General features: G+C 39.1%; 2 protein-coding genes across 10 annotated transcripts in view; one reads left to right on the top strand and one right to left on the bottom strand.

The window, feature by feature from the left end:
• The window catches only part of ERP44 (endoplasmic reticulum protein 44), a 53,098-nt gene extending 39,008 nt beyond the window's left edge, over nucleotides 1–14,090 (top strand). Inside the window, exons 7-12 of the mRNA XM_075744604.1 lie at nucleotides 2,650–2,707; nucleotides 3,977–4,093; nucleotides 8,056–8,167; nucleotides 8,623–8,764; nucleotides 11,339–11,441; nucleotides 13,490–14,090. Of these exons, the coding sequence (XP_075600719.1) occupies nucleotides 2,650–2,707; nucleotides 3,977–4,093; nucleotides 8,056–8,167; nucleotides 8,623–8,764; nucleotides 11,339–11,441; nucleotides 13,490–13,591 (634 nt within the window). The 3' untranslated portion in view covers nucleotides 13,592–14,090. The remainder of the gene's footprint in view (nucleotides 1–2,649; nucleotides 2,708–3,976; nucleotides 4,094–8,055; nucleotides 8,168–8,622; nucleotides 8,765–11,338; nucleotides 11,442–13,489) is intronic.
• A 2,052-nt stretch (nucleotides 14,091–16,142) lies between these two features.
• STX17 (syntaxin 17) overlaps nucleotides 16,143–25,287 on the bottom strand; it is a 37,179-nt gene continuing 28,034 nt past the window's right edge. For all 9 annotated transcript variants that reach the window (XM_075744605.1, XM_075744613.1, XM_075744607.1 and 6 more), the window contains 4 exons: nucleotides 22,014–22,132; nucleotides 21,880–21,930; nucleotides 19,693–19,779; nucleotides 16,143–18,944 (listed from right to left, as the gene is read on the bottom strand). In XM_075744605.1, the coding sequence (XP_075600720.1) occupies nucleotides 18,705–18,944; nucleotides 19,693–19,779; nucleotides 21,880–21,930; nucleotides 22,014–22,132 (497 nt within the window). In that variant the 3' untranslated portion in view covers nucleotides 16,143–18,704. The remainder of the gene's footprint in view (nucleotides 18,945–19,692; nucleotides 19,780–21,879; nucleotides 21,931–22,013; nucleotides 22,133–25,287) is intronic.

Raw genomic sequence — 25,287 nt, 5'->3', positions numbered from 1 at the left:
AACTAAATGTTTTCATCTCTGAGGTGCTGTGGCTCTCAAGCTTCCTAACAAATTATGTGTGAAAAGACTTCCGAGGGAGATACTGGCTATATAACAGTGTTTTCTATTCAGATTATATATAGCAAAATGTTTCATGGGGAGCTGGCCCTGATCAGTTGCACTTTTCTGACTGAGCATCCTAACAGGCCCTAGGAGGCATTTTTTGTTTTGCTATGGACAGAGTTCAACAGATGTATGGTTTGGCATGTATATGGTAACATGAGCGGTTGTGTTCAAACTTGTAGTAAGCTAAAATAAACTCAAACAATCAGTTTGACAGGAAAAAAAGAATTGCTTCACTAACTTCTGTCAAGGCAGAACTGTTCCCTGCTATGCCAACATTATTCTGGCTTTAGGTAGTTGTAATAGCTTATTTTTAAACTGTATTAATGGCACTTAAATGCAGATCATCTTGATGCTTAAAACTATTCTTAAATTAGCTCATCCTTACAGTTCTGTTAAGATCTGAAGTGACCACAGACCAAGATTAATGAGAGAAGTCATAAGCAGAAGGAGATAGGAGGGATATTGATGAAGACATATTAGAGGTAGATTTTGGAAATAGAACTAGAGAGGGGTAAATCTGAAATGTTTATAGACATGGAAGAGCCTTCTGCCATTGAGCCATAGCATAGGAAGCCAAATGCAGAAAACCAAAACAAATGGCCAAAAAATACTTTTATGTTAAAAGGCGCTGATGAACTGTACATAATTCATGGAAGAGCGATGAATCTAAGAACTGTACAATTTTATATTAGCAGGCAAATGTCACAGGTGGGGGGTGTTGTGTGGTTCCAAGAGGTTCACCTTCTACATTACTGCTTCAAGAAAAAACAAAACACAAACTGAAGTGTTTCTATTTTTGTAGTTGTTTTAAAAAGGTGTATCTTCAGGTGTTTGGGATTTTCAAATCGTCTTCCCACTTTGACTTGTCTGAAACAAATCAGTCACAACTGCAGTTACTGAAGTGGAAGAACACAGAAGAGGACCTTTTGGATTTCACCACAGGCTTACCCTAGAGCATATATTTCATTAGAGATTATTATCAGTTTACCAAGCAGTGATTGGGCAGGTGGCTTCTATGTCTTCACTTCAACAAAGGATTGTTTGGGATGGGAGTGGTTTATCTCAGTGATGATCACAAAGAAGCCATATTTCACATTCTGGGAGCAGTCACCATGTCTAGAATACAAAAATGCATTTAAAAATACATATCTCTAAACTGGTGAAAATGCTGATAGGTATAGCATACTAGGCAAGACTTCTTTTGTATGTGATAAGAAAAGGATAATTGGATCAAGTGAAAGAAATAAAACATAGGTACTTTGAGTTAAGCCTTATGATATTTTTTTTTGTCTTTTTTTTCCCCCTTGGCCCTCTAAATTGTTCAGACCCCTGGAAGATTTACCTCATCTTGCAGTGAGATAAGTTGAGATATTTTTACTTCTCTTTTTTTCCTCCCCCTTACATCTCTTAATCAGCCTTCACCAATGCTTATATTGAGTCCACAGAAGAGATACTATAATTGGAGAAGCTGGAACACTTAGTTAACGTTTCTCAGAGGCTGACATGCTTTCTTTTTAGCCAATGCTAAAAGGAAAAGAAATGAGTAGTTCATTTTACTCTTCTGTGGCACATGCAGCCATTCAGTTCTGTCTTGGCCAGCATAAGTTACATTGGAACAGCAAGGCATGGAAGAGGAGAGGAGGCCTCTTTTGATGTCTGAAGGTTGTGAAAGGGTTTATTTTTGTTGAGAGCTTTCTTTCCTTATTTTTTCCTATCTCTTGTGTTGGATGCGTAGCTGTCCCCATTTATCTGTATAAGAGGTGATAATTTTGGAGGTACAAGCTAGCAGTTTTCCAGGCACTCTGTTGTGATTGGGATTAAGGAACCACAAAATATTCCAGAGGCAGGGTAGGAACTCGCTACGGTGACATAATAAACTGAATACCAAGGATGAACTGTGTGTGTTCTCCAGGTACATATGTACCGTATCATCAGTGGTCAGGAACTGCATGCTCTGTCTTGTGCTCTCTAGATCCGTTCTGAGGGTAAAATTGACAGTGTGGGCTTATTTGTTACCCAGTTTCTCCTTGCCTGTGCTGGTACAGCACCTCAAAGCCCTTCTTTATCAGGGTAGATAAGATGTAAATTTCTAGTGTAAACAATGGAGCAGGAAGTATAAATGCAAACAAGAATCCGCCTTTCTTGCCTTTCCTTCCTTAAGAATAGGTTTGTTTAGGGTTTTTGTTGGTTTTTTTTTTTTAATTTTACATGATTCTATTAATTCATTAACATTTTTCTCTGATGGTCTCTTAACCAAAATTGTACCAGCGGTATTCATCACTTGCACTTTGATTCCTTAAGTCCACACTTCAAATCTTGGGGATACATCTTGCTGACTCCCTTAATGCCCTTTTACTTAGCCAGGCCAAGTTTCTGTGGAGTTACTTTACGCTTTACTGATCAAGATTTTTAATTCTCAAATTTTGAAGGGGGAGGGGTGGAAAAAGCAGTGAAGAAAGGATAGCAAATTAAAATATGATTTTTGGTATCTCAGTTATTTTATTTGTCTGTACCAAGACATGCTTACTGGTTGGTTTGTTGTAGGGCTATTTCAAAAGCAGAGAGATTTAGCGGAGACAATGTAATCTACAAGCCACCAGGGGTAAGTGTAACTATGTATTTTATTCTGCTTATTGTCATTATATATGAATATGAACTAACAGAGACTATATTCAGATCATTCAGTATGTTACTGCATCTCAAATCTTAATTTTATTTCATCACTAAATAGTATGAGAAATAGGGTCATAGGAACTAGTGTTTCTGAGTCAGTGAAAAAGACCTCGGACTCTTTCGTTGCCAATTAATTGCACAAAATGTCAATGTCCAGAAATGTGGGGTGTTTTTCCTTAGGAACATACTCGACTCATCCTGTGTATAGGTACTTTGCATTCTGTAAAGTATTACAAATCTGTGAAGTTCAACAGCTGAACGTGTTTTTCAAAGCAAGTGACAATTACTAAGTATTCTTTTGATTGTCACTTGCCTGCCTTGTGTGTCTTAGTTCATAAGGGCTAAGAGCTGTTCTCTTCATTTAAAAGAAAAAAAAAAAAAATCAGTAAAACTAACTGTATGTTATCAAACTCTCATAAACATAGTTTTGAGGAAGAATTCAGTACAGAAGAAAATCTGCTCTTTTCTTGAATTCAATGTATGAAAAGAGTTGCTTACAAAAGAGGAATACAGATCTAAGAGGGGAGTGAGTTTCAAACCTTTTTCTGTGAAAACAGAATTTATTAGGTGACCTAATTCATATAGCATTTCTGAATTAAGGTGTGCTTAATCATGGCCACAGCTTGTGAAGTCATGCTTCACTTCAGGTTAACCAAAATTGTAATTGCATTAAAAGATGGCAACACTGAATTCTGAGTTAAAACTACTAGCAAATAAAACTATTATTTATTCATATCTATTTGGCAAAGCAAAAGTAAAATACGAGTTTCAAGTCCTGTAGGACACTGGGAGGGATTTTTGTTGAGTCTTTGTAACTATCAGCATGAAGAAGCTTAAGATCTGCATTTACATTATATCTAAATGGATTTTTTTAGGTGTGGAGATACTATTTCTCAATGTGATGGAAGTCTTAAATAGCCTTTATTTGAAGCAGCCATAGTTTGGAAACAAAATATCTTTTCAGTTCGTCTTAAGTGGAGTTGACTGCATAAATGATCATATATAATACTTCTTTTCCTGTTGTACTTCTGTAACATAGTTAATAGAAATTCTGCGTGCACAAGGGTTGAATATTGGTATATGATTGGCTTTCAGTATTTATATGGCTATTTTTGCTTTTATGACAGGTATGTAATCTTTGCAGGTAGCAACATTATTTTTACTGTTTCTCAACTAGTATATTTTTTCTTTTCAACAGGAAAATGCTCCAGACATGGTGTATTTAGGCTCGCTAACCAATTTTGATTTGATTTATGCATGGACGCAAGATAAATGTGTACCACTAGTTCGAGAAATTACATTCGAAAATGGAGAGGTAAGAATTTTTTTCTACCATTCTACTTTTAGGACGACTTTCTTCTCAAAACCAAAATGTGTCTTTCAAGGTCTTTAATCCATGCCAAAGAACTTTCTACATGCTTTGCTTTTGACAGAAAATAGCTGTCAGGTAATGTCTTTTCTTTTGGAGCTTTTTGGCTAGACTTGAAGTTCACTGGAGGCAGATTTGTAGTAGTTTTGTATGGTACCAAAGAAAGAGGCTACAATCATGCATATATAGATCACATAAGAAGTGTCTGATGATTTTTTTGGAGTGTGGACACTTGGGCGCTAAGAATGTGTGTGTCTGTAAGTATGTATGGATGTGTAACACCTTGGGTAGGTTGTATTATTCAGCTAAAGTAGGTACGTATTATTTATGACTAAATATGTTATGACTAAATGTTGATTTAAGATCCAGACATAAATGTTACTTATGTGCTTTTTGCATCTGTTATGACCTTGAAAAAATGTTTCTAGTCAGGGTAGAAAATACCCATGTCAGCATGCCCATGACAGTTTGAAAGAGTAAAATAGTTGTGAACTGTCTCTGAGTTATAATGAGCTTTTAAAAATTAAAGTTAGTAGTAGAAAAATGTTACTGTATTGACCACTTCCAAAGCATTATCTAATAAATAAGCGCATTAAATGGTGGCTGACTGTCTATGGAACTGGCAGTCTTCTGGGAATTGTAATAAAAACCATGTGGATTTTTTTTAAATCTGTGTGTAAGCACTTGTACATTAATATTTTTTTAGCTTCACATGCTCTTTCCCTTGGGTTTCTTCTTTTGACTGTAATTCATAAGATGGAATTTGGGGGTTTGCTTTTAAACATCTCTCTTTCTTCTCATTATCCTTATTTTCTTTCACTGTTTTGATGTTTTCTTTTGTAATTTACTCCTGTCCTTTATTTCCAATGCCATATTATTAAAAAAAAAAAAAAGGAAAAATTTCTTTAGAAAATTAGCAAGTTCGTAGTATCTCAAAAGGAGTATTTGTACATACCCACAGCATCTTCTGGAAACCCTGGTGAGGTTTGCAACAAATTGCAGTATGTTGTCTACACTAGAAACCAAAGAATTAGTCATGTGATTTGTTCTAAGTTTGCACACTTAATTTTTTTTATCTGCGTTGTACATAACACTGCTGTTCTGGGCACGCACGACACCTCAGGTTACCTGACAGAGGAAGGGGTAGTGTGGGATGCACAAAATGGTTTAAGTACAACTGTCTAGTCAACCCTGCCAACTTTTATTGGAAAGTTCTGTTAGTTAAACAAATTCTAATTCTTCATTTGCAACTCAATATGTAAAAGATGCCACATGTTAGCATGTTTAGAAGTGTGTGGTAGATTTTCAGTGTACTTTTCCCATGGTGAAATTGGATTCTGAGCCTTAGGAGCCAAAGTTCATCACTGTCAGCTTGTACCACATTTTGTCATGGTTTTTTACTGGTTTTTCTCTCAACCCTCAATTCCTGTTTACTTTGGCAGGTATTTACAATTCCAATGTAACATTTTTGCCTAGCAACATTTGTTTAAAAATTTCAGTGCTGTGAGTACCCAAACAAATTTAAACATGCCAAAATTGAGATCCTTCTGCCTGCTGAAATTGTATAGTATTTAAATGGGCTCTTAATGCATACTGCACAACATTGCAGGGTAAAAATATGAAGTGCTGTGACTGTTAAGCTGTGTTTATGGTACTAGAATACCATGTAAATAAGGTAAAGGCAAAAATTTCTACCACAGACTTAAAATTCAATTTTAACATAAAAATAAGCCCTCTGTAAACTGTTGGTGGGTTTTTTCCTTATTTTCTTTATTGATGTTTTCATTATCTGATACGTGTCATGGGCAGCCTAGCCAGGAAGGTACACGATGTGAGAAGAGTTCATCATTGTGACTTTACATAGCACATAGTACTTGAACTCTAAAGCAAGGCCTTCTGCTTGAGAAGAGCATACATTTGAGATGTTCCCTGTACTTGACGAGAAAAGGCTGTTGGGATCAGTCATATCATTCAGAAGAAATTACCATTTAACCTGTAATCAGTCTGTTTAATGTTGTATGAGTACAGCGAAACAGGCAGTGTAACAATGGTGCTGAACTGGAAGTTTTTGAAAGGGTAAAAAGTTTCCCAAAGGCGTACAGAAGTAATGTGGGACGCTCAGATCTAATGGAAAAAAATCTTTTGAAATTGTCAGTGCCAAATGAGACAGGAGCTTTTGAGGGAGCAGTCCAAAGCAAATGAAATAGCTGTTCCATTTCCTGCATCCTGATCACGAAGACGTCCTGTTAAAGCTGGAATAGAAAAGCAAACAAAAAGGAAGGTACTTCATAGAAAACAGGGCCAAAATTAGCAAGATTTTCAAGCCAGTCACCCTGTTTGGAGGTGAATTGATCTTGTGAATCTAACTCGCCACATATAAGGGTTTTAACTGTGCAGATATTGAAACCAAAGTTGTCCTTTTAGCTGCTTGCAAGCAAGAGGGGAGCTTAGAGTCAGAATACCAAGCTCCATTTGGGAGTTCTCCCTCTAGAAATGTGCCTGCTGAAACGAGCGAGGAAATGGAGCTGTAATCATAGTGGTACAAACCAGACATTTTCACATCCTCTAGTAGGAGACAAGGCCGAGACCCAGCCAAATTCATGTGTGTAAAAATGAGAATGAGCAAATGTGATTAACGGTTGGTTTAGGGATGCATTGGGAAGCTTGGGTTTCATTAAGAGCACCGGAGTTATGAGGATCTTTGCAATCTACTGTTAAAAGACTGAGGTTCAACTTACCTGACAGACTTGGTTGCAGGGAGAACGACAGCCATTTCATGTACCTGATGTAACTGGCTGCCTACTGATATGGAAAGCATTTCTTCCAACTTACTGCAAATTGAAAACATCTGAAGAAACCATTATATCTGGTGGCAAAGCAAACGAGTCCTATTATTCTCAAAAAGCATAATTTTATTCTGATACAGGCTAGAATTGAAGAAATAGCAGTGCTTGCTTGTACACCAGTTGTGCAAATGATAGACAAAACTATAGGCATTTGTTAGATGATAAATTATTATTTCTTCAGTAGGGCTCTAGTACATTGATCTGATGTTCACAGGTGCCTAAAAAATCACTTTTGAAGCAAGCAAATGCATGTTGTTCATATTTTATTTGGGTTTTGAGTAAAAGAAAAATCCTGAATAAACTATTCAAGGAGTTTCTACATTTATCTGTCCCTGTACAGAGATCTTTAAAAGGCACTTGAGTTCCAAGAGCACATTTCTATGAGGAACTGAAGCTTGCCTGTCCAACAAAGTTTTTCAATTATTCATCAATTTGAGTAATACACTAGCCTGTGAATTTAATAATGGTGTCATACAGATGACCAGTCAGGACACACTTACTGGTAAAAGACCAGTATTTGATCATAACTGATAAAAATATGTCATTAGCATCTGCTTTTTTCTTCGCTTGGGGTTTTTGTTGAGTTTTTTTTCAGGATGGAGTTACTTAAAGATACTCATTCATAGTATTATACTAAGAAAACACCAACTTATTACATGAACCAAGCTAGGACTGGCTCTAGAATACACGCTCAGCTTTTCATAGCATTTAATACCATGCTGTTCAGGCCTTATTGCTGTTTCTATGAAGAAGTTGTGTTTTCTCAGATTTGGGCTATTTCTTTTGAGCCAGTATTCCAGTGCAAGTGTATCCCTTCCCAAAATGTTGATACTGAAATACCTTCATCCTTTATCTGCTGTATATGATACAGAGGAAGGAAACACGGTTAACCATATCACTCAGGTATCTTAGATGAAGGCTCAGCAGTTAACATCTTTAGTCTTGTTCTTTCAGCTGTTTTTAAAGTAGAGGTCTCACTGAATTTGAAAATCGATGGAATCACTTACTTAAGTGCCCTTAAGAGATGGAAGAAATGAGATTTGTTGTTTGTTTTCTGTGCAGGAACTGACAGAAGAAGGCCTTCCTTTTCTTATACTTTTCCATATGAAAGATGACTTGGAGAGTTTAGAGAAATTCCAGCAGGAGGTTGCACGACAGTTAATAAGTGAAAAAGGTTTGTAGTAACTCCTACTACTTGTTTTTACTGGTATAATTTTTTGAGACAAACTCAGCAGAGTGGAAGCAAAGGCCAAACAGAATCCTAGCTTTAAAGGTTTTGAGACTGAAGGGCATTATGTACTTTTGACAGTGAGGACTGACTCCTCTGGTAATTATTAAAATAGATACACAATGTATTAGTAAGTGACTATTTCAGAAATCCTTTTTGTCTAAATGACTTTACACAGTTTGAGAGGGCATTAAACAAAACTTCAGTTTGCGTTGTGGCCAAAAACACTTTAAGAAAATACGTTATTTTGGTGGTGTTAGTTATTTAAATCTCTTTTCAAGTTTTGTATGTTGTATCTATCTAATATCTCCACTTTTGTGATACTTATGAAAGTGTTTAGGGTTTCAAGATAATAATAAAAAAAATCTTAACATGGATTTTTGTCTGCTCACAATTTTAAGGTACAATAAACTTCCTCCATGCTGACTGTGATAAATTCAGGCACCCACTCCTCCATATTCAGAAGACTCCAGCAGACTGCCCTGTTATTGCCATTGATAGCTTCAGGCACATGTATGTCTTTCCAGACTTCAGTGACTTGTCGTAAGTATTTTTCTTTGTGCATTTTAATTTGAGAAGAACAAAGGAAAAGACGTGCTCATATTTTAATCAGCACTATCGTGGGAAGATGAATAAATCTGGGATAGGTAAGGCTGCCTATGTGCGATTCAGTGTCAGAGCCTTAAAGTGGTATCAGTTGGTGTGAAGCCATTATGGAATTTGGAATGGAATTGCATTGCTTTATGCAAGAAGAGAACCTCACATTAAGTTTTTAGATGCTGCTCTGTTATTTCAAAGTTTTGCTATTTTCCATAGTAGTGAGGCATTTGGAGCTTGGCGTGGTGTTTTTACTGGTGATCTAGATCTGTCAATTAAATTTAAAAAGTTTAAAATACTACATGGAATGTTTAAGTGCTGTGTTATGCAATAATTACTGTAAAATGCACCATGTAAGAATTCCCAGCTGGCTGGTTTGGTTTTTCCTGCTGTGCAATTCCAGCCTTCCTGCATGAGTCTAAACCTGGAAAGCTGGCAGAGAAATCCTTGTGTGTGGGTTTCCACGTGCAGCTTGGAAAATGGCTGATTATTGGCATGTTATCTGGATAAAATATGTGAGAGTGAAGTATCAGGGTGCTTAGGTGAAATACCGCTTTGATAATCCTCTTTACATCAGCCTATCTTTATGTTGTCCTGCCTTGGAAGCAGATGTTCTGTCTCCTGGGGTTCAGTTTGGGAGTGAAGATGTGTAAACGTTCTCTTCAGGGACTTTCGGCAGGAGAGAAGTGTTCTGTCTGTGTCTTCAGGTTGTGAGTTAAACTCTAGTTTCTATCTCAAAGGACGTACCTGCGTATATCTCTTATAGGGGAACAGAGATGTTTAGTTGAGACTTTCATGTTCTGTTTCTTACACATTCTGTTTCACCACAGAAGCACTATCAGAATAATAAAAGCTACTTGTTTGTTGTATACCAATTATTACATACAAATGTAATGATGAGAGAGATGTCAGGATTGTAGACAGTTGCTTAATGATAAATAATTATCCAACCTTACTCTAGGAGATTGAGCTGATACTTAGAAATACCTAACAGTTTGGAAACAAGGAGAGCTTGGAGCTCCTGCGGTGATAATCTTTTTTGTGTGTGTGTGTGTATAGTTTGGATTTTTGTTTTGGTTTGGTTTTGTTGTGGTTTGGCTTTGTGGTTTTTTTATAATAGGTAAAATCTTAATTCTGAGACTTTCATCTACCTGCAAGGAAGGATTTCTGCCACTTAGTACATTTTCTGGGCTTTCTTAGAAAAAGGCCCCAGACTGTCTCTTGTAATCTCAGTGCTGCCACCAACCAACTGGGTTTGGATATGGTACTTTCAGAAGTGGCCCACTAAAAGATGTCCCCTCTCTTTAGGGAGTTGTCTTTTTGGAGAATAGCTACTTCACAGGCAAATGAGATCACCACCTGATATTTTGTCCCCATACTATGGCCACCTGGCCCTATTCGTCCTGCTGTTCCAGGCTGGAAATGGTAGCAGGGAGTGCTCAACAGACCAGCTGTAGCTTCTCAGCGAGAACTGGCTGAGCTACAAGAGGCTATAGGCACCAAATGCCCTTGCTGCTTTAAGAGAGGAGAATAGGTTGGAGGGGAATGTCTCCAGCGGTGTGCCTGACCTAGAACAGGTTAGGAGCCCAAGGTAAAGCAGGGAGCAGTGATTCCGCTGTCCCTACAGCCGGGCTGCAGTGAACCCCCTTCTCTCCATTCTTAGCTGGGAAGGGAAGAGACCCCCTCAAAGTACCCCTGCAATACTGATTGCTACAGGCGTAGCTGTAGCGGTACTCTCTGACTCTGTATTATACTACATTTTATCCATCGAATTTTCTGAGGATCTGAAATACTGGTAGTAGCTTGTCTGACTACGCTTTGTCCCTCTTTCCTAAATGTAATAATTGGTCTGATGAAAGACTTCCTACAAAACCTATCTCCATTCATACGTTACTGTTTGATTGCATGCACAGTGGTCGCGTTATAGTTTTTTATCTCATCTTTAATACTTATTAGATCAACTCTTCATTTTAAGCTTTTTAGTCTATTTGATGTTTCACAAATAAAATTGGATGCTGCAGTGGAGCACGTTTGCTGTGGGTGACAGTAGATGATCTCAGATTAGATTTACATTGATATCCTCTTAGTGCTTATCTCTAGTGTATATGCAGTTGCTCAGGCACTAGAGAGCCTTTCAAAGATGTTTTGTCAATACCGCTACCCAACTGTCATTTGTATCTGTAAACTGTGCATTTGGAACCTGCTGTTCCCTCTTACATTATGGTTAGTGGGGAGCTGAAGTGAGTATACAATGAAGTTATCGGCTAGTACAACTCCGTGGGAGTTATTGAAAAGATGAAATACTTGCTGTGTTCTCAAGAGACAGTGGAAAGAAAAAGAAGCTGGTAGGATACCTTAACAAACCATTTGGCTTCCTGTCCTCTATTAATCACCTCAGAGTGGACGTAGTGTGCTAGACAAACAGAAGTTGGCTACTCTAAACACAGTGCACTTTATATCTTCTGTGTTTGGGCTTAACTTGTAATAAACATGTGGGTGTTTCTGTTGGATTTGTTCCAGAGTTCCAGGTAAACTGAAGCAATTTGTACTAGACTTGCATTCTGGAAAATTGCATAGAGAGTTTCATCATGGCCCTGATCCAACTGATGTAGCACCTGGTCAGGTAAGGTTACAACAAATACATTTAATTTGGCCATTTAATAAAGACCTTTTTTCCTTTTTTTATTCCTTGTCAGAGCTGTACTTTCTAATATGTGTAGACTTTTAACTTCAGTCTCATGAAAGAGAAATCTGTTTATAGAAGCACATTGCCACTTCTGCTTGGCTCTTCCTTTAACTTCCTTTGGATAAGGGCAGGGAGAGCATTAGGGGGAAGTATGGTACCTATTTGCCTTGAATAAGAGAAGATTATAAGAATATATATTTTCTAGCCCAAGATGATCTGTTTCAGTGGAGATGACTGTTCTGAGCTCATAGAGCTGCTCTTGTGTTCTTATGGGATTTCAGTGCAGAAACTGATGATACATCATAGATACATTTTTTCCCACACGACACACTATAAGAGGGTGCTTCTAAGGGGCAACAGCAATTGATTATTTTATATATTTACTTGTCAACCAGGAGGCAGCATCAACAGAAGATTGATAAGTGCTGTTAGGGCTTATTACTTTTATTGCAGTTAACAGGCGGCATTAATAGTGGTCACAGGCTGCATTTGTCCATTTGGATTCCTCACTGTTCTGCTGAAAGGTTGTCATGCTGTATAATTATATGCATGGAAGTCGCTCCTGGGATCTCTTCAGGAACACAGCTACTGGATCCTTCTCCAAACAAAACTCAGGAGCACCTCAGTGTTTAGTTTAATCCACGAGGCAGAAAAGAAAGGACGTTACCAGCCCCGATTCCCTCTGCTCAGCCCAGTCTTCTGTGCCTTGATCGGTCTTGTATCTTCTTGATACACCACGCAGCTCATATGCTTGGTGTCATGTGAAAAGTGCAAATTTAACAACCCATCAGGCAACCTTCTCATTACCTTAGGCACTCTCAAAGAAATAACTGTTTTTAAACCCTTCTTTTATGTTGCATTGTCTGGGGCTCAAAGAGCCACGTTGGTCCCAGAGTAGAACTGGTACCCTTGTGTTGAAGTGCCTTGGGCCATCCCAGAACCCATGGGTGAGGAATGGAAATGATTTATGGCTACAAGCTCATTTTCCTGGTCATCTGTGGGATGTGGTAAGGGTGGCACTGCACTAAGTCATGTCAGTGCAGCCTCCTGTTGCCCTGCTCAAAGTTAAAAGATTTAAAAGCCCTGGAGGCCTTGCCTTGGGTCAGGAGAATGACTGTTGCCATGACTGGCTGTGAAATTACGCAGGCTGAATTGTCTCAGCAGTAATTCATTTAACTGGTAACTCCCTGAGTTTCTCAGGAATTCATTGAGCAAACCACAATTCAGGTCAACAGGAGGAAATGCAGGAAATAGGGCTGGAGACTGAGGCATAGGCCAGGCAGTCAGCTCAGAGCAAGGCGGGCGTGCGAGAGGAAGAGATGCTCGGAGGCAATTGCGGTGTGGTGGAGGCTGGGCCAGGGAGGGCGGAAGCCTGCCAAGTCCCTGGATCCTGCTGCCCATCTGGGCACAGGCTCCTTCCCTAGAGCTGCAGGCTTCCTTTTGTCTCCATTCTGCCTTGAAAAATGCGGACAAAACCTGGGATGTTCACTTTCTCATCTTCATATGGCATCCTGCCATCTTGTGGAAGATGCGTATGCATGTGCGATGGAAATACTGGCCTTAACTAAACTGGAGTCTGCTGTCTTAGGTCATGCTGTCTCAGGTCGCAAACTAGAATACCTTCAAAGCAGTGGTAGACAGATTCAAACAAATAGACGGTGGGGTGCATTTGAAATACTTTTATGTTACTTGTACAGAAAGTTGCGTGATGGCAGTTACCCTTGAGATGTGCCAATGAAAGGAGTATCTTTAACTAATGGTGCTTCATTAATGAATGTCTGTGTGCGTGTGTATGCCACCTACCTGGGACTTACTATGTGCCTTCAAAAAAAAAACAAAAACAACAACCAAAAAACAAACCCAATTTGTGAGAATGCTTGACATTTGTGCGTTCCCGTGATTAATGTGAGAAGTTCATTTAATGGAGATGATAGATTATTTAAATGAGTCTAACAAGTGCTTTTACTGTTTGTTCTGTTTTTCAGCCAATTCAGGATTTAGCAAGCAGCCCACCAGAGAGCTCATTCCAGAAACTGGCACCCAGTGAACATAGGTACACCTTATTGAGGGAAAAAGATGAACTTTAAAAACTTGAAATAATCTTGCAAGCCTTTCAGACAGCAGCATTGACTTCTGTGTGGTGGAAATAGTAAACCTATATTTTCATAATTCTATGTGTATTTTTATTTTGAATAAACTGAAAAATAATTTTTTTCTCCCCAGGCTTGTAAATACATTTGTTTGGTGGGTCACTCTGTACAGCATCTTTCAAACAGTACGTTCCTAATGCTATAGTAAAATATCAGAGACCCATCCAGACTCTTGATCTAACTCTGTTCTGTAAAACTTTTATAATCCAAATGAAGGTATCCTTGCCAGAGACATGCTGTTAACTTGCACTATCCCATTAAATAGGACTTTTGGGTTGTTTTCTGTGTAACCTTGGTAGTATGTGCTGCTGCTTCTTCTTCTTCTTCATGTGAACAGCTATCCTGGTAATCTATTTCTTTGTCACATTTTTCTCCAACTTAAGAGGGTCTTCTATTCTGGATACATGGGAGGGGAATAAATTAAAGTTTTACAGAATCTCGTGTGGTGCTTTACTGGGTGTAAATGTCTGAGCAATTAAACTATTCTGACTATTACAATACTAAGTGAGGAAAAGAAAAGTTTTAATGACAACGGCTGTGCTTGGAATGAAGGGGCGGTATTGACCTGCTCTGATTTTCTGGAATTGTTAGATTATCCACACAGTTGTGTTAAAAGAACATGAATATTGGAAACCCTTCAAAGAAAGAGAGAACTAGGGTTGGACTGTCATCTTAGTTTTGTCACTCTTAAATTAATCTTTGTATGTGTTACAATTAGTCTTTTTACCTTCTTCTTTTTTTTCCCTTTGGGTTCCGGCCTTCCTGGCATTTAGTTTCCGAACAACCATTGCAAATTTTCTGTTACGTCTTTGTCTGGCTTGTGCCTTATTTATTACATATTCTTTGAATTCTGCTCTGAAGAAGGAATAACTACTTTCCTTGTGGGCCTTTCTGTTGTGCACAATACCAGAATATGGGCTTTTCTCCATGAATCTTCAAGCTTCTTGGCAAGATAAACATATAGAAACTGCAACATGGAAAAATGTTAATTTGGGGTGTTTAGCTGGGGAGTAAGTAACACTGGATGTGTACAGTGTGCTTTAGCCCCCAAGGTTTAGTGTCCTTAGGAGGAGGCTTGTTCTTTGGGTAGGTGGACCACTGGGTTCCCGTTTACTTCCGTGGGGGCCCCAACTTCTGCAGTTCACAGCTTGAAATTCCTTTTGCCTCTCAGCTAGACGCCACCTGCTCCGTTAGCAACAGAAGACTGACATGGTCCTGTGCAGCTGTGGCAAAAGTTGATCCCGAGAGGCTGCTGAACTGAGCCCCTGCAGCACCAGGCACGTGCGCTTTCTAGGGCCTGATTCTGAGGAGAGAGTTGCTAGTACCAACACAAAGCTACAGCTAGCTAAGCAGATGCAGAATTAGTAGCTAAAAGGGTATTACTGCAAGATTTGTTTACAACATGCTTTTTTGTTGGTTTTGTGAATCTGCATTAGGGGCTTGAAAGCCAGGTCTTCTGTTCTCCATCTCATGCCAAATCAAGCATTTTGGGTGGCCAAGTCAGGCTACCTTCCAGTTGGAAACCAAAGATGTGAGCAGGGTGTGGTTCTAAGGCTGCTGCTTGTTATCTACAGAGCTTCTGGAGTTGGTCAGGCACCTGAAATTGTAGTCAACTCCTGCATGGAGCTGTTCGATTATCCACATCCTACAAATACTCATCTTACTACTCTGAGGCTCCTATTTTTCATTAGGATTCTTATTTATAAATGATGTTTGGTGGAAGATGTCTAAACTTCACTACTTCTCTTTCTGGAGAGAGATGCTACTTTATTGTACACCCACCAGGCCAGTGGCTGGTGCTTTCAGCTAGCAAGTGAGAGAGATGAACCCCCCTCCACCCTTCCTTAATCCAACTTTGTTTTTCTGAATACGACTTGTTCCCAGAGCTTTGGCACCCCAGCACGAGGTAGACAATCAGATATACTGGTTTCAGGACAGTTACGCACTCAAGTCTTATTCATTGGAGATTGACCAGCTAAAGTCTAGGTATGCCTAATGTGGTGTTGGGCAGCCCCGGAACTTCTGAAGTATCTGCTGAAATAAAGAATTTGCCTAGAGAGACCAAGTGCTGGACAAAATGTGAGATGTGTCTCAAACAGAGCCCTTCTATTCTGATTGTCTCCATCAGCAGGTTTAACCATTCAGTGCTAAGCTCACCACTCCCTTTGATGCTTCTCGAGGCTTCCGTGGGAAGTTGCCAAACAGTATTTGTGTTATCCCCACATGGAACAAAACCATTCCGAACTCTCTTTTTAACGGAACTTAAGCAGTCCATTTCTGAGCTAGCGTACAGGTATGAGTTACTAAATGCATGGAACATTTTAGGAACTTGTGTTAATTTCAGTAAATGTAAATATTTAGCAACTCGGTACAAGATTCTTGAAATCTTGGTAATACTATGATTTTAATAATAGTATTTGTGAGGGATTAGTCTTTTAGATGCTGACAGGAAATAAACCCCCTTGTTCTCAATAAATGCTACAACCAGTCTGATAGGCAAAAACGTTTATTTGGTCTGAAGGGATTATTTTTATCTTTTACATTTCTTCTAACACACCTAGCAATTTAAATGCTAGTTTGGTTACTCAGATGTCTATGTTTCTTCACATATGTAAATAACCCATCTATTTTTAAAAATCATAGCTTAAATAATAGTCTCCCAAGTCTAATGTGTACACAATGTTTTGAAATTGCTTCCCTGAAGATGCAAGGAGAAAGAATAGTTTTTTGTGCTAGACATTTCATAAAACGAATGCACACCAAGCTGAATTTGTATAAGCTGTGACAAGAATTCAGTTTTATGAATTTAGATTGTCCTGGCATTAGTTCATCTTGGGGGGAAAGGCTGGAGTCCGCAACGTCTCTGGTGTGGCTGCTGGCATTTAAATGCACAAGGTTTTGAAGCATACAGTAGGAAAGCAGACGTAACTTGTTAAAATCATACAAAGAATCAACCACAGTTTCTGATTAAGAACACTTTTTTTTCCTTCATTTCTTCCTTTAAATGTAGAAATTAATATCAAAGGAATGAGCAGCCATAGTATGAAGCTGTTAGAAACTTATTAAATGCATTTACATCCAAAGTAGATGTGTTTAAAGAAAAGCGCTTTTTGCCTGACAGGAGCAAATGAGCTGAATTAGTTGGGTCATGTTTTCCACTCCAGCTGATTTTACAGGTGTAGGCACTGTGGCTTTAACAGATGCAGTTTTGACAATGTTGGTGACCACTTGTGAAAACTATTCTTGCGCACATTGCTTCCCTGAGCCTCAGACCTACTTAAAATAGACACAATACTCTGACTGATTGATAGCAATTTCAATCATATTTTCAAAGTAATACAGAACTGTTCAAAAAAAGATATTTGTGCTGTAACTAACAGTTGTGTACAGTGTCTTGGCACAAAACCCTATCATCTGTCATTAGCAGAGGGTTATTTCCAAGGATGATATCAAAGTTAAGAAAAGGGAGCTCATTCTGTAGTGTGCTTCCTTCCTCATACACTGTTCCCTGCTAGGAACGAAAACACCGACTTCAGTGTTCACCTAATAAAACTGGACTCAAGCAGAGCTCAGGCTGAATTGAACAATCTAAAAAAAACTTTAAAAAGCAGCTTCCCAACTTCAATTTCTGTTCCCCCAAGCAGCAGCAGCAATAGCATGGGAACCGTCCTGGAAGGATGGAGGTAGGACCGTGTGCTGAACAGTAGACTATGTGACAATAAAAACACATTAAATATGAAAGTGTTAACAATGGAAGTTTCAGAAGCAAAAGGCTTCTTAAGCAGCAAAATAAGGATGGTAAGAATAACACGCATCTGCTATAAAAAGCCAGCAAAAGCACTTGCAGCGTACTGGCTCCACAACATGTCCCAAAATCTTGCAAAGGCTGAGAAGCTGCTCTGCAGTGTGCGGGAGCAGAAATTTCAGAACTGAACAGCTGACCCAAAGAAGCAGGGTTTACTTACTGAAAACAGTATCAGGTTGACATTTTCAAAATAGTCCCATCAGCTGGGGATGTCAGCTGACGCTGGCACCGTTTAAGGGGTAACTTGGTGGCCTCGCTGTTTTGCCATCCTTTGACCTGGCGCCTGATGCCGCCCTTGAGGGATAAAGACTGTTGAGGGAGCGGGTCTGGCTGCAGCACCGCCTTCCAGGGAGGCTATTTAGCTCTCCCACCAGAGCGCTGCTGGGGACGGAGGATGAGAAGCAAGGGCAACAGCTAGCAGTAAGCGCTGCTTAAGTAAGCTGAGGCTTCGGGCTCAGAGTGCCAGAGCTGCTCACATCGTCCTGTATGGCCAAGGAGCTGAACAGCCTTGGAAAATTATTCTTCTCCAGCAGCAGTCCTGCAGGGTTGCTGCTCAGACTATTTAATTCTTAACTACGCTTTGAACAGGATGAGGGGTTTACAAATTTGAAAAAAAAGTACCTGAAAAGGGGGAAAAGCTGAACATGATGCTGATCTGATTTGGCTGACGGAGGCAGATGTGGGATGTATGTACGGGGTTTTTTTTTTTCCCCCAGCTTGTTCAGCCAACATTTTAACCTTTTCGTATGGCAACTAATGCTTCCCTGTGCGTTACTGAACAGGCGCAGTCAGTCATGTCCTGGGGGTATACACAGGAGGAGTTTGGGACTCCAGATAAATGAAATTAAAGTATTGTGACCATGAAAGATAGATGGAGCTTATTTCCTTTTCTTTGGAGCTCCAGCTTCTGGGTGGCATTCATGGGAAAGCACTAGGTTTTTCCAAGTATCTCTCTTCGTATTGTGTGCAAGACCCTGTGCAAATTTGGCGTGAAGCACCTCTGACCCATCATTACAGCTGTGCATGTAGCTCACCTAAGACATGTATAATTAAAATTTTCAAAGGACTGATGTCACTTATCGCATCTGAAAAGACACCTTCTGCCATTACTGTTTCACCCCTCCCAAGTAACAGTACTGTTGTCAAAATTCACTCAACTCAGCCTTGTATTTAAAGCATAAGGCTGCAAGTCTGTCATTAGCACGGTGACTACGCTTTTGTTCCTAGTCAAAATGAATCTATACTTCAGCTGGATTTTTTGGCACTTTGGCGAGAAAGCTCTGGACAGCTGGAACAGACCTGTTCAATCATTTTTTGTTTTCTTCTTTGTATCAATTTTCCACCTGTGAAACCCAAAATCCCACCACCAAGTGCAGCTGCAATTCCTGCCACTTTGAAGCCTGCGAGGAGACCAATAGGACCCCCCACCACTCCACCAATGACTGCACCTGCCACAGGCAGAGCTGCCAGCTTGTATTTTGCAGCCTGTAAAGGGGGGGAAAAAAAAAAAAAAAGAGTTAGAATACTTGCCTGTGGTGATGTGCATTTTCCCCTCATTGCTCTTGGCAATGACTTGAATGCTCAGTGAGAAACAAACTTTACAAATTAGTATTTTAAAAAAAGATGATCTACTACCCCGCGTGTATGACAGAACATAACAAAAATAATTCAAAATTGAGCTATCGCATATATGAAGCTGTGAAACAGGTCCTTTCACATGCTACTGCCTGATTACCTACGCTATTTATTACCTCATTTCCATCATTAAATCAAATGAGAATCTCAGAAAATGCTCAGACTTTTCAGTAACGTGCCTCAATCTATGCTTGCGGCTTATTAGCAACTACCGCTGACATCTACATGGAACAGGATTGAAATTACATGTTATCATCAGCCTGTTGTTTTACACTTAGTTCATGCTTGTGAACCAATCGAATGCTCTTGGCTTTGCAGGTAAACCAACGTAGCCTCAGAATAGCTAAAAGAAAAAAGCAAACACACACCCCCACCCCCTCCCAAAACACAAACTGTATTTCCTAGTAGCCTGGATGTGATGATAGAAAAATACAAGAGAGATTGATTTTTTTTTCCCCTGCTACCTGTGGGTCATTTCTTCCTTATTTCCTTAATTGCTGGCTCCCTCAGCATTAAAGACGGCAGATCAATTGGGTTAATACAGAGGATTGCTGGGAGGCAGAGTACCATTGATTCACCAGCAGGAGCAGATCCCTACCTTCCCCAAGTTTTTGGTTCCCTCTTCAACATTCACAGCAGCACTGTTGACATGGTCTTCAATCCTGTCAATCTTCTCCTGCTGAGACTAGATGCAAAGGAATTATGAGTGAGGTAACCCGCTGGGACGCAGCAGTGAGCCAATACACACCATTTTAATGCCTGTAATCAGGGCCCCACAGCCACTTTCATCTGCTACACACCACAGCCGTGCAGCCTTAATGGTGGTTCATTAATAGCATCTGATAAACTGTGCTGAAACTACAAACTTACTTTAAAAAAAACCTTAACTATTAAGTAATAATATGGTGGGGGTATTATACGAGGTGTTGCTGCAGTTAGAGAAAACAACCCAAAACATATGATTTCTACATCTTTTCTGTGAATAAATGAACTCGCATTCCAAAGGAAAAAAATCATCCAAACTAGCCTTTTTGTTTCCTGCTGAGTTTCACGTTCAAAAAAAATTCTATAAAAGAGCATTTATAAGATCAGTACCAACTCCAACATACAAAGCTGCACCAAGAAATCTAAATGGAAGTGTTTAATTATGACATTATACAACAGTGACTTAACTTTACAAATGAGTAGTCACAGTACTGAAAATACACTCGCTGTTGCTCTATATTCTACTGTTTGATTTTACAAAAATGTTCCATCCTTTCTCCAAATGCAGTCAGATGCCCCTGCAGTCTCTCTCAGAGAAGGCTAGAGCAGAAGATAAAGGCATTTGTGGGTTTGTTTGTTCTTATTTTAATCTCAGCAGTGCCCAGGCTGTTTTATGTCACAAAATAATGAGATGGCTAATGTTCAGCTTAAAATAAAAGGCATTCTGATTTTTTTTCCTCTTTCTAATTCAGAAACTGCTGAGTCCACCAGCTTTGGTATCTTCATCTACGAGCCGTTCCACATACTTTAAATACTTGCTATTATATCTAGTGACAGTTATGCGTAAAATCCAGAAAGCCCTGGGAACAGGAACAACTCCCCTTTTTAGCTAAAGCTGCTAACGTTTAAGCTACTGAATAAAAATTTTTTGCAGTCCCTCTCCAGCCTAATGAATCTGAGGCAGTTTTTTGTATATGTGAAGTAGCAGGTATTCAGCAGAAAGGATAAAAGCTATTTTATCTCTTCCAACTAACCCAACAGCAAGGAGATTAAAGAACTCTCCCAGGAGAGAAGAAATGTTGGTTTAAATTCCCTGTGGCACAGGAAGAACTAAACACTGGGAACTGAACGTGGATGATGAAGATGCACAACCTTTCGGCAGCTACATATGTGAGAGCAGAGAAAAGGCATGACAAAGGTGAGGGAAACTTCAGATTTTTTCTAGTTGTCCTGATAAAGCAAGAATAAGCACCTGAGACACACCCACTCTGTGCAGCGAAGGCTGTCGTCACCAGTACGATTAGAAATTGTAAAAATTAATGGGACCTGGGTAGAAGCCTGCAGTCAGCACTGTAGAGCTTCTGCTAAGTTCAGCTTGTGGCCAAGGGCACTGGCTAGAACATCAGTAGTTGCTCTGGTGACAAGAACTTGGGAGCAATTACCAGCACTAGTGCTGAAACAGAAGACTATTATCTCCTCAAAAAATTACCTTGACAGAGCCTGCATCAACAGGAGAGCCACAAAGGTACTCCTAGCTATGAGTCACTGATGTAGGGAAGTAAGAGCTGTTGGCTTTCTAACCCAGCAGGGCAGCTGAGTAGTTAAAACTAATGCTTTTGAACATTCCTCTTCTGTTGGCGCTTGAAAATCAAAAGAAAACCTTCCACCTCTCTGCTAGACAATTTGATGTAAACATTATATGCATCACCTACGACTTTGGAAAGTATCTAATATATAGGCTTTGAAACTATAGGTGGATTTACCATCGGTCCCAAGTAGCAAAGACAGCACCTTCGTGCAGGCATCAGCTCACTGTGGGAAACTGCTCTGCCTCTACTGGCATTTTCCTGAAGTTCCTAACAGTGACGAGGATTTTGTAGTCTTCAATATAGGACTGAATAAATTCAGTTAATGTTATTCAGCTACTCTGTCCCTTTGATCAAGTGATACTAGCTCAGTCTGAGTTCAGATTACGGGCAGAAGTATTGCTTGTCTTTTTTTCCCCCAACTAGGAGCTAGCCATTAGCTCTCTTTTTGAACAAAGCTTCCATCTAGGGTAGAATGCAAAATTAATACTTACGCTGACTAAGAGAGAAAAATCAGTCACCAACTGGCTAAGCTGAATCAAGTCCTGCAAATAAAAAACAAATGTTATTTTGTAATAGTTGCTAAAAACAAGAGCACCAACGTGGCAGTAAGGGAGTTTCAACATACCTCTTCTAAAGTTTCCCAGGACTCAGCTGCGTTTTCTTCCTGAGGTATTTCAGGAAGGCGGGAGTAGATCTGGATTAAACTCTGGGAGCCGTCCTTCACTTCCGTGTTATATAAAGTTTCTGAATGAGAAACAGGATGTTTATAAATAAATGCACTGAATTAGAATGCCGGCGATGTGCAAGTTTCTCGCTCTTAATGTTTCTCAAGGATAAATTGATATTTAACCTAACTCAAGCCAAGCATCTGCCCTGAAAATGATCATATAGGGAAAGGTCTTACAGCACTAGACAGTTTCTTAAAAGGAAGTTATTGTCAAAGAAATGGATTCATTTCTATCAGCACCCTTTCACAGTCAGTTCTGAGAATGACAGTATATGATACTCCTGCATTCAAGGTCAGTTAATTAATTTTATATCAACTGAGCTAAGAAAACTGAGCTTGGGACAAAACCTTTTCATTTACGTGTGATACAGAGAAACACTGTGCTTCCAAAACTGACCAGTTACTCATTTTATGATTGATTATTATTGCTACCAGTTTGATTTTCAGCCATTTGTGACTAAAAGAAGCTGGAGGAAAAAGCTTTCAAAGTAAAATCAGTGAAAAACAAGTAACACGCTGCCCAGCATTCAGTGCTGGATCCAGTTGGGTGATGATACTGTGAGAATGACAAACATTTGAAGCTCAGCGGTGTAAATGAGAGATTCTCCAGCATCTTCCTTTCTAAATCACCTGGATTGAATGCAGAAGGCATTAGAACAAAGTATGGTGGAACAAACGGGGAGTGAGAGACAGCTAGGTGGCATGGGGGACAGCAGATCTAATGAACAGACACGCATGTACCTTCTCCAGTCAAAGAGCCCAGTCCTGAGCCACTACGATGTAATGGGCGCATGCATAATTATGGACAAGTAATTAAGTGGTAATAAAGAGTAACAACAAACAAGTTTGGCTTGGCATAGCAAGGAGTGAGGAAGAGCTTGAGAGTGTGAAAGGCAGACTGGAGAAAGTATGTGTGTAAACACGGTGAAAAGACTTTGATTTCTGAAGGAGGATAGCTATTTTAGTAGGACACTGATGCTTCCTTCCTTGGGAGGGTAGTATAAAGAGAACGCTTAATGTGGGGAAGACTGGTTAGATATGTCTCATAATATTAAAGTGTAAATATTGCGTTAAAATCTTTACAAACAATGAATGTGCCAAGGTACTATAATAATACTATATAACTGTTACTACAACAGATACAAGCAATTGAAAATAAATAAACATAATCATATTCAATAAAAAGTCAATAATGGTGCATGCTTATTCATGGAGTTAATTTAAGATAAAATAAAAATGATACATTATCATAACATTTGTCCATTTCTCACCATTTTTATCCCAGTATTTCAAAATACATTAAGGACCTAATCTTCCCACTCTTGGATCAATAGAAGTCTAACATCAATGAAGCCAATATTCAGCTGTAATTACTAAGTAAGCAGAGCAGCAGAGTAGCTACGATGGAGTAAGCAATTTGGGGTCTTATTTTGAGCTGGTTTTTCTTTCTAATTATTTCTACCCCTTTACCTTTAAGAATCCAGACATGGAAGGCACTTCACCTTCTACAATTATCACCTGTTCTTCCAGAACATATTTTTGATCTATAGCATCAGATTAATTAATGTTATATACACAATTCTGAAATATTCCTTTCCCCTTTTCAGTATAATTAATCATATATCCAAATGCGTCCATCTTTGGATAAACCAATTCTGCTACATATTCTGACATTTAACATTGGGTTTAAGTATTTTATTCCATCTCAATCCTTCATGATCTTATTTCAAAATCAAGTTTCTTCTGCCAAGAAAAGGATACTCTTCCCTAATCAGCCACATGCAGGCTGAGTTGGTTGAAATTAAAATATTTGTAATTCAAAAGCAAAAAAAAAAAGCTCACTAAGTAAAATTGCCTCCTCACAAATTATGTTCCCTATTCTGGTCTGTCCTTAACAATCTACGCTGACCTACTGTAGAAAAGCACATCCTTCAACACACATGAATAACACCGATGTTTTGCATGACATACATTCAAGAGAACTTAAAATTATAAGTAGGTTTACACGGTTTTCATTTTCTAATAACTAAAAATTAGTGGAAAAAAAAATTCTCAAGAAAATTCTTTACTCACTTCAGAAAACTAAAGAATAAGAAGAGTAAGGGAAGGTGAAGTCACATTTGGGCTGAAAGTACAAGTAAGAAATTTATATTCACTAGTTCATGTTTTATCAAGTTTAACCAATTTTAATAGAACTGAGAATGGAAGTGGCTCCACCAGTTCACTTACAGCATCTCCACAGAAATGCAGTAATGCAAACCATCTCTGCAGATTTCATAGAGCAGCTTCGCACCTCATTACACTCAAGATAAAAATCTAATGCTCTGGAAGATTCAATATGTTGCTTAAAAGATTTTAGTAATTTTGAGAGTGGAGTCTCACCTTTTGTTAATATTTGTTTAAAATGCAATTAAATTCCATTTCTATTGGACCTGAGCTGAGGATGGTGGAGGGGGGAAGAGACCACATCATTTCACTGACATCCCTTCTAAATGGGCAATTTGAATTTGTAAACTCCTTCCTTCTCTACCAGATGGGAAGCAACATGCTACAAAGAACGGGCATACTGAAGCTCCTTTGATTAAGATCAGGAGCCAAGATTTGCTTTCAGGACTGCAGTCTCTAAGCACAAAAGAAGAGGCAATATATTGCATCCGTGTTAGCACTTCAACAGAGCTGCTTTCACAGTCAGGCAAACTTCAACAAAATTATTTAGTTGTCTGCCTGCCTGTATGTTTCACTTTAAATGGGGGGAATTATTTCCTGTATTCTTGAGCAGACTTGCAGGAGTGTATCATTCCAGTAATATTTTTCTGTTCTTCTCATCCCAGTCTTTCTGATCAATTTCTGGTCTTTCTGAAGTGCTGTTATGCTCAATGTCCTCCATGCTTTAAAGGTATTTCAGATTAAAAAAGCAGTCCTGTTCTTCGAAATTAAACTCTAGCTCCCATTTAACACCTATGTAACTGTTAGAAAAGCAATAAGCCAGGACAAGGCCTTTCCAATGAAATACCAGAATGTATTGAGGACAACTGCAGAAAGTTACCAGAAGAAGAGATATTCTAAATTTCATTCTGATATTAACAGAGAAGAGCTCACAAAGAGCCTGAAAGTAATGGCTGATATGGATGAAGGGGATCACTGAATACCAGGGTTCACTCTTCCAAAAGTC

This window comes from Balearica regulorum, chromosome 2 (assembly GCF_011004875.1).
Source record: "Balearica regulorum gibbericeps isolate bBalReg1 chromosome 2, bBalReg1.pri, whole genome shotgun sequence".
Lineage (NCBI taxonomy): Eukaryota > Metazoa > Chordata > Aves > Gruiformes > Gruidae > Balearica > Balearica regulorum.
Note: the sequence above shows the minus strand (reverse complement) of the source record. Positions and strands in the feature narration are given on the sequence as shown.